We start from the raw sequence: 20,584 nt of genomic DNA on the forward strand, positions 1-20,584 counted from the left end.
ATTACTCAAAACTCTTTATTGTACAATGGCAGGTCATTCTACAATTTTGAAGCTACCAAAACCTTGATCCTCCCCCCTAAGCTTCTGTTTGGTTTTAGGCATCCTAAGAAGCAGCCGATTGGCTGTCCTGGTTGAACAGAGGGGGTATAAAGGTGCAACAACTCAGAAAGATAACGCCGAAAAAGAACAATCAGAAGAATTTGAAAACTAATCCTACCATAGACAGAGAGTCAGTGTAATGAGGCTTAAATACAGGTAATGGGTTTAAATTTACGTGTGCCAGATGACAGACACGCCACAGCGCTTTGCACTCGCTGTAGTTTAGCAGTGTTGGAGCTACTAACCTCAACATTAAGTTTGTAACAGTAATCCAGCTGGGTAGTGATGAAGACATGGATTACCGTCTCTAATTGTTCCCTGGAGAGAATGGTATAGTTTCTTCTTGGTTTAGTCTTTATAGCCCCTTTATTTTGGCTGTCAAATTTAACAACCATTCACTTTGACACCAAGATAAGTAATACTACTTCCTATACTGAATGTATTGACGCCTGCAAGGAGCAGGCAGCCTATTTTGAGCCTATTTGAGTTTTTCCTACTTTTTATAATTTTCATTTTTTGGTGTGACTTCGTATCTCTCTCAATCTATTGCTAACATAATTGGAGCTCAAAAAATTATAGAAAAAATGGTCACACAAAATAGGACCTTGAGTGTATAAGGATAACATACTAGTGAAGAGTTAAACAATAAACAACTTAAATACTGTACTGTAGAGTGTTTTAACAATATAAATACTGTGCACCTGGAGAATAATTAACCAATATACAGCTATGGATATTTTTACAGTAATGAATATTTGAAAAATAGCACCAACATCAGAGATGTGCAAAATGACAGCAGCATGTTATTTAATAGAAACTGTGCAAAATCAGCATGAATGTAACAACTTATTGAGGTTTATGGGAACAGTGATGGTTTTATAGTCCTACAGCTGCTGGGAGGAAGGATCTGTGCTAATGCCCCCTGGTGTATTTAGGGTTCAGCAGTCTATCATTGAAGGAGTTCTCTGGTTCAGCAACAGCTTTATGCATGGGGTGACAGACATTATCCAACAGAGATGTTAATTTAGTTAGGATCATTTTGTTTCCCACCTCCTGCACTGAGTCAAGAGGGCATCCAATCATAGAGCTGGCCTTCCTTATCAGCTTATCCAGCCGCTTTCTCTCAGCTACAGATAAGCCACTGCTCCAACAGACAGCTCCATAAAACATGGCTGATGCCACAACAGAGTCATAGAAGGTGTTTAGGAGCGCCCACTGCACTCCAAAAGACCTCAGTCTCCTCAGCAGGAAGATTCTGCTCTGACCTTTCTTATACAGAGCCTTAGTGTTGCGAGTTCAGTCACTTCTTCTGATCTGTGATGTCGATTGTTATAGAAGCATGCTGTCCTGAGCACAGGTTTCATTCTGAGAAAGTTGGTCAGGACAGCTCAGTTGGTCTTATTCCACTAATTAAATGGCAACTGTGTGATGTCAGCTGTGATGTCAAAATATTTATGACAGCAAAACTGTAGGCATTTAGAAAAAGGTGCTTATTTCCATTCCTGCTTATAACCTAAGCTCTGATGCAGATATTTTACAAAGCTACGGTTTGCCCATTATGTTTTCTCCTTCTATCAGCATGCAAAAAAGGATGGGACCACCCCTAAATACAGCTAAAAATTGAAACCAACTTGAAGGCTGAATGGCTCTTGGTTTTATCTGCTTTCAAACTTTGTTGTTGCTTTAAGAAAAAAAAAAGACCTGGAATTGCAATGACCTTAAATACTTGAAAAACCAATTCATTTTCATCATTGTATTGTATTGTGCTAGAATCACAACATTAAGAAAAGGGAAAACAAACTGAAACTATATTTAGGTTGCATCATGTGCTTCCTCTATAAAAATACTTTGTAAAAACTTTTTTTTTCTAAGTTCATTTAGTTTGTGGTTTGCTGCATATGTTGATTTTGTCTTTTATTTTGAAATATACCAGATCTGCTTTACTGTTCCCATGTCTGACTTGCTGTCTGGCTCCTTTGATTTTTAGACATTGACACACTTTGCTCCGTCATCTTTAAAAAAATTACTTGATTTGTATTCCTGATAGAAGGGGGACTGTCAGCAGTTGGGAATAACTGCCTTGACTATAATCACTTCTATTTTCTACAAAATGGATGACAGCCGGTGCAAAAAGAAATATTACATTTCTTTATTGGCTGTCAATGCTTTCCTCAGGTTTCTGGCAAAGTAACTGCTTTGTTGTCATTCAGCTTTTTTCCTGCCATCATTGTCACTCATGCGTTTCACCTGTCCTGTCCTGTCCTGCCCCTTCTCTAATCTGTGCTCCTGCATGTCACCTGCATCCCAGCCAGTTTAACCTCCCTTAATTTCAGTTACTATTTCCAGATTATATAAAAGCCTTGCATGAGTTGATGTCCTGCATTCGTTCTTTGCTTGCCTGCCTTATCACAAGCTCTGTTCTGCCCCATGGTTTCCTTGTTCCTGCCCTTCGCATGCCGGACAACTGAGCCTTCTGATCTCTGGACATCAACCACCTTTCTGCCTATTGAGTTCTGGCTATTGGTTCTCCCCTGGATCTGTAAGCCTGAATCTGTTCTGATTTCCGGTTTAAGGTTATCTCCTTTCCCACATTATGCATTCGACTCCTGTTTTCAGGGTTCTGGACATTATTGTGATTAGGAACCTTCAGTCCCGCTTAATCTCCTGATTCTTAAAACCAAAGTTCTTTAATTTTCTACCTCTTATGGTTTCCTAACATTAACCAGTTTTAGAGGTGTCTGGTTCATTGCGAAGCAGACCTCCATTGGCATCATCTTAACCTCTTCATATAAAGTAACTAAACTAAGCCTTTGCCACGGTTTCACAGAGTTAGAAGGATAGTGACAATTGTAAACAGTCAAAACTCTGATCTTGCTTATTCAGTAATTAATTTTTGTCTCTGCCTTCACAGATTCCTGATCCCTTTGCTGGAGGCTGCCTGCTGTCAGCAGTACAGAGTTTATTTTGTTTTTTTTAATAAGTGTTTCTTTGGCACAAGTGACCTTTTTTGACAGCTTGGAGACAGGAAAGTGGGTTACAAAAGAGGGGAGAGATATTTGGCAAAGGTCAGCAGGCTGGGACTTGAACCTGCAACAGCCAGTACATGGGACATGTGCTCTATCTCAACGCTGCAGCAGAAACCCTCAGGCTGCCTGGAGTTTTCAATAAAACTTTCAAACCTATCTTGAGTCCAGCTGAAATTTCGGGTCTTCAATTTCTCAGGTTGTTAGATGGTTTGTCTTACAAATTTCCCCAAGATGCATATTATATGTTATATGGTAAATTTGAAACGAAAGCTTCCAAAATCCTGCAGCAGTTATACTGATTGCCTACTCCAGTAGATACTGCCATATAATGGACAAGTCAATACATACTAGGGGTGTGCAAAATAATCGTGATGATGATGCATCGTGATTCTAATTTTCGTGATCTACTGAATCGATTCTTGATGCCAAGAATCGATTATTAATTTAAAAAAATGAATAAATAAAATTGCATGAATGGTTGCCGAACATCAGCCAAAAACAAGTGCAATACCACTTCCAGTCCAGTAGATGTTGCTGCAAATGTGTTGACGCACGCTGCCTTGTGTCACAAGCATTTTCGGCCGTGGGATACTGTGCCGAGTCATTCAAAAACAAAACATGGAGGAGAAAATATGGCAATGCATCGCAATAATTCAAGTATCGTGATGCATCGTGATAGAATCGCATCGTGGCCTGTGAATCGTGATTCGAATCGAATCGTGACTTCTTTGGCAATACCCACCCCTAATACATACTGAATATTGAATTGTTTTTATTTGAATGGATGATTTACAATTTTGTCATATTCATATATGGGAAAGAGCAAAGATGTTCCAATGTTAGTGTGACCTAGGGAATCTTGAATTATTGAGAAAAAAAATTGTTTCAAGTTGTTTGCATAATATGCCATGAGCTGGATAGAGGATCATAAAAATATACAACCACTTAAAAATACAGTATCTTTACAGACACGTTTATACAAAGACCTGGAAAAGAGAATGTCACTAGTTTTTACAGCTAATGGTCTCTTATTTTGGTTCAGGTTAAAAGTTTAACCAGAACATCCTATGCTTCTCAATCACAATGAAAAAAGGTAAAGTGTACAGTAGCATCCATCATTGTGACGACAACAGCTCTGGGTTGTTCACCTATTTTGCATCTGCACATTTACTCGGTCACATAAAAATATAAGGCGATGGAAGTCCTTCAAATATTAAAAAAGGCATATTTTCCTTAGATAACTTAAAATGACCGTTTATCTGTTTCTTTCCCAGCTATTTGCTGAAGTGAATTATTAATTTTACTTGCCATTACGAAAGGTCTAAATTAATGCTTTACGATAAAAATTGTTCCTGATAAAGTAGTCATGTGACTCTAATCTTTTGGTCAAGGTGATGCTTATCCTTTTAACTAATGTCAACAGTACAGTCTTTTTGGCAGACCGATGTCCTGTCTCCCTTTTTAAAAAAATGAATAATTGAAACAGTCAAAAAGGTCTTTATACACATCTGATCAGTAATTGCAAATGTCTTAGATTTCTTATCTAAAAAAAAAAAAAATATATATATATATATATATATATATATATATATATATATATATATATATATATATATATAGTACTGGTAAAACAGTATAAAAATTTATACTATTCTCGTGAGAATATTTGAATTATATTCTTTACTACTGTATATTAGTTCAAGCTTTGTTTTTCTATTGGCTTTTTTGTGCATCAAGAGGACATATAAATGATAATAGGGCTAATTTAATGGAAAACACATTTGAGAGTTTTTTGGGGGTTTTTTTGTTGTTGCTTTTTTGCTTTTTTGTGTTGCCAATTAACAATTTAACTACAGCCAAACAACTACCTAGCAGAAAAGCTAATGTATGGATTTTTAATGATATTTTACAGCTATTTCATGGGGAAAAAACAGATAGAGATTTAAAAAAAAAAGAATTCTTCATAAAGTGAAGAACTTCTTCTAAGAGGACTATTACAGTTAACAACAACAAAGTGTCTTCAATCAAAAGACTCTTCAAATCTGGTGCAAGAAAGAGCAATTCAGAAAATCCGTTCTGCCTATAGGCCTTAAAATCAACAACAAAAACTTTATAATATATATAATTCATCTTTGGGATTACATTTTTATTTTTTAAATTAATTGGGATAGCTGTTTTAGAATACTGAACCTGCTAATGTTATTTTGTTAAACTATAGCTTTCTGGGAATTTATGTATTTACTCTGAAGTGCTGTGCATATAAATTTTTAAACACACTTATTCATTTTGGCTTTCATTGACCTACATATGTTGAATCAACTGGTTTTACCATGCATTTGACTGACAAAAGTAGGGAGTCCGTCAGGAGGAGAAACATAAGAGTGCTGAGTAGTTTATGGTTTTAATTTTCTTTACTGAGAATATGATGCATTTTACAGCAGCAAATTGCTGCTTTTATCCTTGTTTTTTGCTGGTTGCCAGAGAAACCAGATGATGATATGAATATGTCCCTACTTTTGCTGTGCTTCAAGTTGACTGGACATTGAGCAACAGGACATCTTATACACGCCAAAAAATGAAATTTTTGTCACTGCTCCATGGTGTGATATTACATATGGTTTCTTAGGCTTGCATCAGAAGCAGTGGCTGTAAAGAAATGTATTATGTTCAAAGGCCTGAAAGTGTAATAGAAATTCATGCACTGTGGGTCAGATTACATTTGTGTATTCCTTACAGAATAAAATCATTCTGTCATTTGAAACAAATGGAAGACTCTTAGGATGTTTCATTAGACAGGCTTTGTCATATGAAAAATGTATTAAAGGGAAGCATTACAAAGCCTATTATAGTGCCTACACTGGCCTGTGCTCCAATGTTTTTCTTCATTTACCTGATTTGAATGCTTCTTAAATCAATTCATAGATAAAGAAAAAATACTGTTGTTTATAATTTATCTTAAAAGGTATATCAGACTTAATCTACTAATTACAAAGCCATCTACATACATCCGCAATACAAAGACAGGTGTACATAATTCCTAAGGATATTCAAAGTGATTTAAGTGGATGGGATAAAAAAAGAGCCTGTTTGTTTTGCAATTTCGATTTGTTTTTAAATATCTAATCTGAATAAAAATTCATGTTTGTCAATGCTATGTATTTTTATACATTTGAAATCATTTAAGTGTCAGATTAATATATAATTCTGATGGCCAGAGACCTTGTACTTCAAACAATGAACATTGCCTATAAACTTCTAAGAACCAAAAAGTCAAAGTTAAACTTTATTTTAAATATTTTCTGTTTCTTCCCAACAAATTAAAATAATAACCAGAAAGCTTCTGCAAGCGCAGTGTCTTAAAAATAATTATATCATGACCGTACAAAGTGTCAATGTTTAATCAGGTCACCCACAGCAATGCTGCAATTTTATTGGTAAAAGGTTTATATAATTCAGCATAACTAACAATTTTAAGGTTTCCTCCAGGTATTTTGGCTCCCTCCCACAATCAAACTAAAAATATCTTAGGTTATTTTTTTATTTTAAATTGCACCTATTAGTGACTGTTTTTTTGTTTGTTTGTTGTTTTTGTGTGGCAGCTTTTTTCTTTTTTTTTTTTTTTTGCTGGCCTGTTTTCCCATAATTGCTGGACAGCTGCATGGCTTACATTTATTATTATGTAAATTCAATTTGAATAATAAAAGCATTTATCTATGTACATTTATAAGTGGTGAGAGGAAAGTCTTCTGTGCTTTCTTTTTGCAAAAATCAAACGTTTTAAGAGGCTAATCTAGTCAGAAAAAATAAATAAACAAACAGTCTAGATGACCTGTAAAACCTTATGTGTGGCAGAACTTAAACTATACATATGAAATATGGTGACTGCAGCATAATGCAGAGGGTAGGATTTTCTTTACCAGTGAAATGAAGGGATCAAGGATAAGGAAGTCTATTAAGCAAACTTTTTTCTGCAAACCCATTATTTGTTTTTACAGTAATGTACAGCAATAGGTGCATTAAATGTCCTACAACATGTTTTTTAAGCCTTCAAAGATAAACTTTAGGCAGATATATGAGAAGATAATATCTTTGGCACCATGCAGTATTAATTTGTTATAAAATATTAGTTGTTTTCTTTCAACACAAAGAAAGAATTCACTGCGACACCGCCTCTCCCCATGTGGGTGCCCATTTCATGACATCGCTATGGAGCCGCTGCAGCAATGGTATCACACCATTCCTGAAAACAATTTTTTTTGTAATTCAGCCACCAGCTAAATAAATAACAGTTGTTGTTGCTGTGCACAATAGGTGCTAAAAGAGAGACTTTCTTTTAACTTTGAGCAGAAATGACCGCGCTGTGCCTCATTTAAACGCTCCCTGATTGCAAGAAGGGGGCGTGTTGTTTACTGGTCAGGCATTGAAGAGGGTGGGTCATGATACATAGCTCTATATAGACCAGAGTTGGTCACTGTTTTTTTGTTTTATTTTTTTTTCCAGAATAGGGAGGATCTGCTGCTTTGAGAGCAAATTTTATGAAGATGCATGAATCACGTGAAATACAGATGTGTGCATGATTTAGATGAAGATTAAAACATAGTTAAAAGCTCAAAATGTTGCTTTTTCATTCAGGCTCTTTTATTGGTATAGATTTTGTTAATTAAAAGCTTAAAGTCTTTTACATTTGCTGAAACCCATTTTGAAGTGAAAAAATTCTCAAACATAAAGATAGCAAAAAAGTGTTTGTGCACTTGTAACTCCCTCTGTATATGAATAAAAGGGGTATCGCCAGTGGATCATTTTTGATCGTGTGTCATAAGTGTCACATGTTACACCAATATGCATCAAAGGCATGTGAGACTTGACTTTTCCATTGATGGATTCCCTACACGGTTTTCTAAAGCGGCAAGGCGGCAGCTCGGCATGATTGATCAACCAATATAATTTCAAATAAACTGATCTACTGCACAGCAACTCTAACTTCTACTCAGTACTTCGCAGACATGCCCTCAGAATATCAAGGTAAACAAAACTTCCTGTTCTTAAGCATAAACAAGGACATAGCTTCAAGGTAAGAACTGGTGTAAATATCAGTATATGAAAATTCAGATTTCCAGCAACTCCACAGCCACATCTGAAAGCCTGGGTAGCTTTGAACACCAACGCTCATATTACCATATATTCTGAGGGCTTTTCCAGTCTTCTCCATTTTAGAATATGACATTCATCATGTTTTTTTCATACAATATCTTGGACCTTTCTTCATTACTGCACACTTCTGGGAATTGCTAACTAGCCTAGATGTAGTAGTCAACCTCTTTGTTTACCCCCTGTGAACATGCACAGTCACATACAGTACCTCCTTTGATATTATAAAGGAGGTATTTTGGTATTATAAAAATACATGAAGGGCTTAATTCACTAAAAAATAAAGCAAAAACAAAGTGTACCCAAAAATAACAAATAATACACCAGCAGTTTTGGTGATCTTTCCCCAAAAACTTTTTATGCAACTAAATTAGTTACCAGCGTATAGATAATAATAACAAACTGTGGGAAATAATGTGACCATCCACCTTAAATGTGAGATATGACCAGGTAACAACCCAGGCAGAAGAATGATCATAATCTTGTTAAGGAACTGGGTAAACTGGTTTGGTGTATCAAAGTACTTCCTTTTTATTTAAAGGTGCATTCTGTGGAACATTATTCTGATTTAAAAGCAGGAGAGACTTTATCATACCATCAGTAATTTTCTACTCCTTATTCATCCCTTTGTGAGGTTGCTAAATGATAAAAGTACTCCTGTTGCACAGAGCCTGAGCAAAAATTACCTTCCTAGAAGAAGGGTAAGACTGTCTCTAAAGTTATGATCCACAGTATTTACCCTTCAGGTAAAGTTTTTCAAAACTACCCTGGTTCCACATGAAAGAAGTTACCGTTAAAAAAAACTGCAGATTATGTTGAATTATGGATGAAATTGGAATATTCTGCTTTATATCCTATTCACCTCTACCTTCATTGGATTTTATTGGAATGTATAACCTGGTGGTAGTGATGAAGGCAAATTATTAAGAAGCTTTAGTGTGTGCACTTGTCACTCTTTTTTTTTGCAAATGGGTTATTTATGTACATTGCTTGAGGCAAACAAGAAATTATACAAACGCATGAAGCAATCATCTTGTGTATAAACGGATTATCTGCTTCAATGTATTGATCTACAAATGACCATTTGTGCAGATTTGTGCCAGTCATTGCGCATCTGATCCCTTCTGCACAAAGTAAACATACTGTTTCATGCATCTGTGCTGTACGCACACAAAGATGTGAGTGTAGACATACACTGTTGGAGCCACACCTCTTGGCCACATGGGGAAATCTCTAAAATATAGATCAAAAGGCAGAATTTCTGTCAGGCATTACTAATCTTTTGATGAGAGGTTTTAAAGGCTGCCTTTGAACTGCTTTAGTTTTTTAATTAAAGGGCAACATGCAAAAGACAAAAATCCAAATAATAAATTCTCTGTCAAGCATAGAATATTGACCTCCCTGGATTAGTATAAAGAGCAGGCATAACAAGAATACATTTTCTCATATATTTGTCTCTAACTCAGTTGCATCAGTAAACCACTGCACATATGAAATAAAGTTCTAATTTTAAAAGTAATAATGCATTGTCAAGTATATATATTGACAATATGTGTCAATAGATGTTGTGTTTAATAAATCTCTGAATGGGGGATGACCTATAATTGCTTAAAGGGATACATAAACACTTTTCATGTGTCCTACCTTGTCGGACATCTCTGGGTGCTATAGCAATTGCCTCATTGGAGTGAAGCTCAGTTACACAGCAGTCATCTGGAACATGGGAGCCATTGCTGAAACTGTGTGGTGTCTCCGGCAGTAGAGGTATTGGTGGTGCCATGATGTTGTGATTAGGACAAATACACCCTGTCTGGGTCATCCCACAAACATCTCCATCAGGTGTCTCCAGGTCCCCATTGGTATCTGACCGCAGGCATTCCTCAAACCAACGGCAAAGTACACCGCAGGTAAATTGACTGGAATTCTCGTTGTTGATGAGCAATACCTCCACTAGCCTCTGCTCCAGCAATTCCTTGGTTACCTGAGCCTCATCTGCAAGAGGATGTTTCGTCAGACATATCTGCACAAAGTTTTTATCAAACTGCAGGAAGGAGTAAGGTCTGTCTGTGGTTAAGGTGCTGCCACAGAGATCAACAACTTCTTGATCCCTGGCTGTTGTTGTCTGTAGATGAAGAGGGCAGCTTTGATTGGCTAGGTGGTGGTCCAGTGAAAGGAGCATAGGATGGTGCATTTGGCAGATGATAGGATTTCGGGTAAAGCGAAGGTAGAGGGAATATTTTGTAGGATCTGGATTCTCCAAGGACCATGAGCAACCAGGTTTCCTGAAGGGAAAAAGCTCCCTTAGGGAGAAAGAACCGTAGAGCACCCCTGCTACAAGGCTGGAACATGATGAGGAGATGGGTGAGGGTCCTCCATTTGCCCCTGTGCTGGGGATGCTATCCACAGCTCCATGGGCAACCTCGGCTAGGGTAGAGAGTGGAGCTAGAGCAAGGGCAGACAGAGCAGCCAGGGCCCCAGCCACAGCCAGGAGGGAGGACAGCACAGACAGACACACCCCACCAGCAGTGTTCATCCTATGACATTCGTCCTGCAGGGGAAGAGAGAAGAGAACAAATTAAGATTAGACATATTTGAGAGCTTCTGGAAATCAAAATGACATGGATAAAAGAATGACTACAATATATAATGCAAGTTAATACTGAAGAAGTATGTTATGTTGGAAATGTTTGTGCAATATGCCCCAGGGGATAACATTACCAACATTAAGACAGTAGTTCTGAAGTTTTTCAAAGCACAGTCGCACACAAGAACTGTCAAAAACACAAACACATCCCTGCTGGGCTGGATTAAAGGGACTGATGACTTGGCTGTTGAGACACGTACTGTGGGGTCTGCTCTACCTTTTCCTGCTGATATGTGCACAGAAACATTTGTGTGCACACAAACACACTTCTATGCACACACACTCCAATCCTGCTGAGCAGCTCCCCTAAGGTTCTGGCAAACTATTACCATCACTGACACAGTGAGGGTCTGCCAAAAGCCTGATTTTGACTCATAGAGTGTGCACACATGATGCTGAAAAAAACCTCTCTGCAGACAATATTTAGCTTCAAACTACTTTAAGAGTTACGATGTTTCCGGTATAGCTCGTTTCAATCACCAAAGTAAATATGTGATATCAGGATGATTAGCTTGGGATAAACCATGTTTGCCCCAACAAACAACATAAACCTTACAAAAAATAATGCTTCTTTTTCTGAAACATTTCAGCATTGGACATGCTCACATTCTTTTGGTACAAATTCCTTACAGAAGTTTTACTCTTGAAAATGAAAATGTGATATTCATGAGTACTTTGCATTGCATTGTTTTACAACTTCAGCAGTTCTACAAAAATCTAAAAAAATGCACTGTATTTACCCCACCTAATACAAGGCTTTGTGTTGCCATCTATTGCAATAAATCAGGCTGTTAGGTCTTTCTTTGCATATTATCTCAAGCACATTCAGATTGGATGGTGGGTATTAGTGAAAAGCAATTTTGAAGTCCTACTGCTTTGAATCACTTTAACACATGAATATCCTTAGATCAAAAGATCACAACTGCAGCTCCGGCTGCATATTTGTTGTGGTTGTCATAATAGATTATGAATTCCAACCATTATTTTTAGCGTTTTTGTGTCAACAGATTTTTATCCTTGATTGCACCTATATTCCTGCCTAATAAAAGCATCATTATGCTGCCAACCATTACAACACGTGTGATGGTGTTTTTGCCAACCAAAAAAATAAATAAATACATAAATGCATACTGTTTGTTTAATCTGACCACAACACATCAGCTTGTATTGTATCCCCTTAATGGCTTTAGAAACACTCTGAATGGGACATTTCAATATCCTTCATCACAGGAAAACTGTCATTATATCTACACTTCAACATTATGTTGTTTTACACCAAATTTTTCAAAATTCTAAGTTCGTGTTTGGTTTATAAGAAAATATAACACACTTCAAGAGATATAAACAATTTTATAGGGCAAAACTTCCACCAAAATATAAAGATATAACCATGCTTAAGGATCTTAGCCAATAAAGTGTTTGGAATAACCATCCTAGATTCTGGGGAAACGAACTGTAAAATGATTGAATTTCTATGTGTTTTATAAAATAACTTAGAATAAAGCTTATATCAATTAGATTTTTAAAGGTACTCTTTGTTGGAGAGAAACCTTCAACAACACTGAAAATTGCAACAAAAATAGATATTTCATAGCTTTATTATTTTAAATAAACTTTGAAAACTAGAATAAAACAGAGGGCATTGTTAAAAAGCCACTTAAACTTCTTCATCTGCATCCATCATAACTCTGGATTGAAAAGCACTTTAAAGTTTGCAATTTACAAAACACTCCATTTGCCTGAGGATGTTCTACTGTTGGCTCTGATGTTTGGACCAGAAAGGTTGCACACATTAAAAAAATTAGGTTATGAGAATTTCAGCTGCTGGATGCCTGATTGTATTTGGCAGACCCTTAGATTCAGTTTATATGCCTGCCAATGGGCATAGTTTTCACAAAGTAAAATGGAAGATATTACAGATCGCAAATCAAATGAAGTTTTGGTTGTACAAGATACAAAAACACTAAAAACACAGATGAAAACAATTTTTTTTTTCCTCTACTGAATATATATCAGACACCGCTCTGTAACACAACCATCATCAAAATGGAAAATATTGCTTCAATAACTTGTAACAGTTCAAGAGAGAATAAACCCTCGTGAGCCATTAAACTGTCTAATGAGAAGCTGTGAACCGTCCCGTTTCTATGACCTTAACAATGCTGTGTCTTTAAATGTATTACTTATTTATTTTTATTATTGTTTCCAAATGTGATATGAGATATCAAAAACACAGCACTAAAAGGCTCCTTGTCTTTCTACCGATGATAGGGTAAATTATATTTAAATATGGATAAAAAAAGAGCCAAAATCAAGTGAGTAGGGATACATTAAAGACAGCAGTGCATTAAAAGGGTTGCAATTAAACCTAAACTCAATACATAAAAACACTATGAGATTTGCATCGCTCACTGCGAAAAAATTAATCATCTCCTGAGATGTTTTAAGCATTCTGCTGATGTAGACTCAGAGTGATGCATGAGTATAAAAAGGTTTACAATCATGCTCAAGGACAGTTCACTGATATAAAAACGATACATAAGTCTGTCTTTGAAAAGTAATGGTGAAGGTCTTATCAATGAAAACTTGTCCATGTTTCAGATTTCTTAATAGTAACAATTTCATATAAAGGAACATCAAACCATGTACCACTGAAAACCACAATTTATTTTCATTTTAAGTGTAACGTATAGTGGACAGTGGCACAAAGAGTGAACTGTTGTTGGCTAATGACCAGCCTGAGGTCGCTACAAGTGTAAATTATTTGTGATTGTGATTTGAAAATCAATACAATTATGGATCAAATAATTCCTGTGATTCAATATTTAATAGTGATCAAAAAGTTCTGTTACTCATTTCCTGCCTGTCATAAATGGGGAAATAACTAACAAAAAATATCTTTTTAACTGTAATGATACACTAATTTATTTTAGTGTTTGTTTTTTTTTTTTATTTCCTCACTATTGTCAGTGGTCATGAAATGCTTTGAACACTAAACATCTAAAGGAACAAGGTGGAGTTGAAGATAGAGAGGTGCACAGAAGTAACTGGCTTCTCAACATCTCGAAGAACAGAGGAATAAAACTGACTTTAGGAAAGGAGAAAGGAAAGCTTCCCACTGATCATCAATGGGTACTGGAGAGGGTAGCTTTCTGGGAATCCACATTGAGTGGAACTTGATCTGGAGAGTTAAACCTCTGAGCTGGTGAAGAAGGCCAGGAGAGACTGCACTTCCTGAGGGTTCTTCGGAAAAATAAGATCAGACTGCTGGTGGTCTTTAATTGCTACTCTATTGAGAGTATATTGACCTACTATTTGTGTGGTACAACAGCTGTACGGTGGCTTAGAAGAAAGTGCTCCAGAGGGTCAATAACGAAGCCAAAAGATTGCTGGCTATCCTCTCCCCACACTTCACAATTCCTGCTGGCCCAGATCATTATAATGGATGCTACTCACATGGGTCAAGCTCTGCATGTGAACTGTTACTATCAAACAGATGCTGCAGGTCCGGTACCTAGACCAAGGACAAGAGGGCTAAACGAGTTTCTATCCAACAGAAAAAGGTAAAGGAAATACAATATGATTATAAAGGGATATTCAATAATGGGAATTTATATTCTATGCCCTTACAACACAGCTTTTCCAATTCTATTTTACTTGTGACAATCACAGTAATACATATTCTATTCTATTCATTTCCCATCTATTCTGATTTGGTTTCTAAAATCAGAATAGGTGTGAAAAACTAAAATCAGAGCTTTTTTTCAGCAGATTTTATATTCAAATACAGACTAAGAGGTACATAGGCTAAAATACGCACATTTTATGGTTAAAAACATTTCAATAGCATTAAGCAAATTGTTTTAGGGACAATATAAAAAATGAATATTCATAAAGTTATAAACAGTAAGAATAGACCCTGAAGGGTTTCCTTTACGAGTGCATTCTGTCCCACTTTGTTCCTAAAACAGTACTTCACTTTGGGCATACTTAAATATTCATCAGCTTGGATGCCCCCACCCTCCCTTCATATTAATGGCATTACCAACTATGGCATGTTCATTCTCTTTATCTCTTTCCTTTGTGTGTCTTTTTGGCTTTGGCTTCATTGTTTAATTCACTGAGTTGAAAACATAACTAATTTATTTGTTTTCCCTACATAAAATTCATGTTAGACAAAAGTGGCCTGGAAGCATGTTTCAAAATTTAATCACACGACTAAAGACCAAATACTTTGCTTTGTTCTGATATCATCTTTAAAATATTTTAAAATTGCCCTCTTAGAAGGTAAAAATAAAACAATATAAAATACACAATTTGACATATTAGTGTTTTGATGTTATTATAATTAACACATCACATAAACATTGATTTAAATACATTTACAACTGTGTATGCACAGAGACATAAGCTATTTGACAGTGTACTAGGATAAGCAAATAAAATGGGTTTATAGTACTTGGCTTTTTAGACATACAACCACAAAAAAGTACTAAATAATGTTGTATTTTGTTTATCCTGCCAAACCTAAATATTTTTTATACAGATGGTCACTCTATTAGCGCCTTGCCACAAAACAGTTTGACATTTATTGGGACCCTTCGAATCAAACTCAATAATCCCAGTTACTGGTACTTTTTTCTACTAAACCCCAGCGATGACCCATGATAACCTTTGGATTATGGTCATTTGAGTCAATAATTAATACACATGAAAGGTGTCGGATTTGTGGACACATCCTCCTTTTTCAGCAAGCTTTGTTCAAAGTGTTAATGACATGACATAGCTGCAAACATTTCTTTAAATTGAAATTTACACTTCTTCAAATTTAGCTTTTCTATCTAATAACTACAGTTGAGTCAATAAAAGTGTTTTCCCCACTTCCTGTTATGGTTCTCCCCTTTTAGACTTCTTTTTGAGTATTCAATTATTTTTGTCATTCTGTTTGTCAAGGTTTGGTGGAGGTTGGTTGAGAACCCAAAGCAGAGATGATGAAGCAGAGATGAGTTTAGCTGATTTAATGGAAGATCCAGATAAAGCCGGTTGGATTTTTTGAGTTGCTCTCTGTTGCCCCCTTGTGCCAGTTTCATCCCCCTAGCTCCCTTCTAGTTACTTCTATTCACACCCGCTCCATATCATTTGATTAGCCCAATCTTTGTTGTCCCCCATATATACACCTCCTGTTCAGATCCTCATTGCTGGTTTCTCGTCATTCTTCTGCTCCCTGTGTGTGTTTTCCCCTGATGTCTCCTGGTTTTTGGTTTTCTGTATTTTGTTTTTTGACTTTGCTTCTTTTGCCTTTGGATCTTCATTTAATCAGCAAAAACTCATCTCTGCCTCCTTCTACTCTTTGTTTGAGTAGAAGGAGGTCCACAACCACATCCACCACCAGTTAACAGTTCCTGATTTTTTTTTTATTTTTTTTTTATTTTTGTGTTTAAGAACATCAAGCTAATTTGATTGTTAGTCAAAGACAATGTGCGAGAACAAAATAATGGAATCTGGAAAACAATAGTTCACCTGTCCTAAATCAAGAAATAATTTTAAAAAGAACCTGCCACTGCCTGAGAATGTGAAATTCACCAGAAAAATCCTCACAGCAAGAAGATCATGCTGAGCTCCAAAGAAATTTTAAGAACAAATGGGAAAGAGAGTTTGAAAAGAGTTTAAAAAGCTATTTCTAAAGCTATGTGATCACGGTGAACCACGGTGACAACTATTACCTGAAAATAGAAAAACTATTGAACAGTGGTGAACCTTCCATGAAGTTACCCCAAGAACCAAGTAATGACTTATCCATGAGGTCACAATGACTCCATACCATTATCTAAAGAGCTGCAGGCCTCACTTGCCTCAGTTAATTTCAGTGTTTATGAAGACAGAGAGACTGAGCTAATGTGCACTACTTAGTTTCAAGACCACAACTATTCCTGAGCAAAGAAAATAAATAACATGATCCAAATACATCAGTAAAGCTGGCTTTATACCTACTACCTCACGCATCTGTCCCGTCTTCTACCAAAAAAAAAGATGCCATGCAGCCTCCACACTTTAAACTGACTCATATTATGAAAATGTACTGGATCTTCTTTACTTTGGCTGCGTCTGAATTCTGAGAAATGTGCCCTGACTAGAAAACCTTCTATTTTTGATGGAACGGAGGATGCACAGATTAGGGGGTCCATGTAACTCTCTCTGAATGACTGACCTAGTCCTGACCTGAATCCTATTAGAATTAGATGAGTAATGTTGAAAAGGCTGTTCATAGTCAAAAACCCTCAAATTAGGTTATTTTCCAACAAATCTACAGAGATGAATGGATCGAAATTCTTACCAAAACTTTTAAAAGACTAATTTTGAGTTAAAGCAAACACTTAATTACCATTGTTGCCGCGGATTGTGGTCCAACCAGTTCTTAGGTTCCAGAAAAAAATCACTTTTTCACACAGGGCGATGTAGGTTTGGAACTGTTAATTAAACACTGCATTTTGTTTGTTCTTGTCTTGTATGTATGTCTTGTAAGCATGTTTATCATATCAAAACAGTGTAACAAAAGCTATGTAACATAGAAAACATATTTTGCGTGCGGAAAACATGCAGAAAGGTGGGAAAAACAAGACAGTTCACACCTGGTTTGTTTTCCATCTATGAAACATCTTGGTATCATATCATGTAATAATGTAATAAGAAGCAAAACAGAATCCAAGGGTGAAATGTTTTCCAGTATTGTGTGACAACATCTGAAACCCATGTCTCACATATGGAAATTAAAGTTCAGTCATAAGTGAAGTACAAGTGGAAAAACTCCCTATTTTTGACATCACCTATAAACGTGACTCTATTGCAGGTTCGAGTTGTATCTATTTATTTATAAAGAATCCAGTATTTTTCTCCTAAATTGACGGGAAAAGCACAAACTAAAAACTAACATATTGTTTTCCATGTGCCTATTTCTGGAAACTCCAAAGTCTGGGCACAGTTTGAAAGCTTAGCCAGCTTCTGAAATGCCACAGCAGCATGCTGAGGAACCACAAAGCGAGACACTTGCTATGACTGAATACTAAAATGCTCCAAGGTTGAGTTTAGGGATCTTATACCTCAGAGAAAGTAGATGCACTACTGAACTCCCACTGGAGCTTTTCCACTGAGTACAGAGTAATTGGGCTGACTCTCAATATGAAACTTCAAGTTAAAACTTTTTTATAACCTTAAATGCTTATATTTAGGGTATGGGAATTTAGAAATGATTTGCTCTTTCTTAAATGGGGTGAAAGCTCATGTTTATATAAAACTATCAATTTGCTTTATTTAGATCAAGAAAGAAAACAAATAAGAAAAAAAAAACAATTAGATTTTTTTTTCTAACTGAATATTTTTTTCTTTTTCTTGCAAACCAAAGACAGCATAGCTTGGCTTTCACAACCAATTCGGTCTTATTGTGAGATGAGAGTGGTGTTCTATTCTTTATCTTAGAACAAACATCTCACCAGTTGATTTAATGCTGTCTAAGGTTGTTAGTTTGATTCCAACTTTCCCCACTACAAATTACAGTGTCTATAGACACTTATATTGTGAATCTGTGGTAATGGAAGTATGTAACATGCAGAGTAAATGTTTGTAATAGTTAACAAGACTGAGAAAAAACTACATAAACAGCATTAAGGAAATAAGAAAATATAGTATATAAGCAGAAATGCGGAAATTCAAACTGGGCCACCTTATCCTTCAGAGAATCACAGCCCTTTAGGTGCAACAACAAAATTGTGCTTCCAAAATATTTACAAAGATAGTCTGCCTGTATCATTTCACTTTCTTATGCATAACATACAGTGGGCACTGGTTGGAAATGGACGGTTTCCTGTAATTTTTTGGAAATCTACGGTTTGATTTCTTTGTATATGTGGATTGCATGGATTGTTAAAGACATCTAGTGAAAAATATTTACTGAGAAAAATGGTGCCGTGTTGAAAATGAATTATACCAGCTATATGTGCTTGCAGCAGATGTTTATTGCAGAAAACATTTTGCATACTACAGAATGTATGCCTTTCTTTCAAGTTTGGAACAATGAACTATTTAACTTAGCCTTTTATGTAATTTCTTATAAAATACACTAAAACTTAGCTTTTAAAATGACAAAATGTGATCACATTTAAAGTATATGAAGCCTTTATTGTATAGTTAATACTTTATATTGTGAGACTGCAATGAGACAGTCTAAAATACCAAATTCAGGCAATGAATCAAAAGATATGAGAAACCTCTTTATGAAAAAAAACTATAGGAGAAACAGAGATCATATTTGACCATATACCGGGTAAAGCATGATGATGCATATATATATTTATGTAAATGTGATTCTAAAAGGTTAAAGTCATATTAAAAAAAAAATACTTTATCATCCTATCTTTGCTGCTTCAACTAAGAGCTCTTTCTTTCAGTTCAAACATCTCAAAGTATTTTGCTTGAGAATGGATTTGCCTAATTTTTGATATTTTGATGTAGTGTGTTTTCTCATTTACATCTGTCAGCAAAGATCACCATGAGGTGCCTACCTGAGTGTCTTGCCCATTATCTCACACACTTGAAATCCATGTGCACTTATGCATGCAGCCAAATTAGCACTGCCATTTAGATGACTCAGTTCCATCAAACATTTAATATGCATCCTTCTGGCAAATGTTGGAGCTTTTCTTCTGATTAACAAGTTATGAAACATTCCACTGTCTTTTCATATAGCTTCTCACATAGGATTCTCAATTCTGCTCCTTCTCATCTTTAGTCTCAGCCCCTTAAGAGAGCTCAGCCTCCCTCAAAGTCAAACTTAGTTTGTTTACCCAAACCTACACACATCCACCACTGCTTTGCCCTGAGTCTTTCATTTGGATAAGATCCTTATCTTTAAACCAATATATGAAAAATAACATGCAGCATCTGATTTAGTATGGTTGACATTTTGAAAGCAAGCAATCAGTCCTTACATCAAAACTCACTCCAACGCGCCATCAAGCCTGTTCTTTTTCACTTTGTCTTATCAGTTATTCACAAATGGCAGATGAGCTGAGAGGATCTCTTGCTGTGAAAAGGGACAGCGGCTCCAAACCCCTTGATCACAGAAAAAGGCTTTCTTTTTAGTCCCCAAATAACAGAGCATGTGACCCGTGATCACGCTACATATAAACCCCTCATGTATTGCAGTCCTTATAACATGTGACGCTTATGAAGATAGAACAACAAAGCACAAGTCAACTAAGTATACTAAGAGATTTAGTAAGTTGGGGGAAAAGTAGGTTAACAACAGACGAAAAAAAAAGAAGATTGACATTTTTGGAGATTCATGTAAATCTGACCACCAAAACTTGAAGTACATGGTTTCAGTTTGGGTAATCTCTTTACACAGCTCTCTTAAGGAGTGCTCTTGACCAGCAGACTGGCGGGACCAGAGGGTGTTCCCAACTATAGGGGGATCATACTTCTAAGCCTCCCCAAGAAGGCTTATGCCGGGGAGCTGGAAAGGGGGATTCTAGCTGATTGACTAACCTTGGCTTTAGGATTAGCACTGTTCCATGTTCTGGTTGTGGAATACAGGACCAGCTCTTCAAACAAGGTCCCTGGTGGTGCTTTGTGTGGGATCCTCGAGAAGATAGAGTCGGGGGGCTTTAATATT

The 20,584-nt window shown here is 36.3% G+C and overlaps 1 protein-coding gene across 6 annotated transcripts in view; it reads right to left on the reverse strand.

Moving 5' to 3' along the window:
* The window catches only part of adgrb2 (adhesion G protein-coupled receptor B2), a 367,628-nt gene that overhangs the window by 260,731 nt on the left and 86,313 nt on the right, over positions 1–20,584 (reverse strand). For all 6 annotated transcript variants that reach the window (XM_038279177.1, XM_038279174.1, XM_038279176.1 and 3 more), the window contains exon 2: positions 9,918–10,821. In XM_038279177.1, the coding sequence (XP_038135105.1) occupies positions 9,918–10,806 (889 nt within the window). In that variant the 5' untranslated portion in view covers positions 10,807–10,821. The remainder of the gene's footprint in view (positions 1–9,917; positions 10,822–20,584) is intronic.

This window comes from Cyprinodon tularosa, unplaced genomic scaffold, assembly GCF_016077235.1.
Source record: "Cyprinodon tularosa strain WSP-4 unplaced genomic scaffold, ASM1607723v1 ctg149, whole genome shotgun sequence".
NCBI lineage: Eukaryota > Metazoa > Chordata > Actinopteri > Cyprinodontiformes > Cyprinodontidae > Cyprinodon > Cyprinodon tularosa.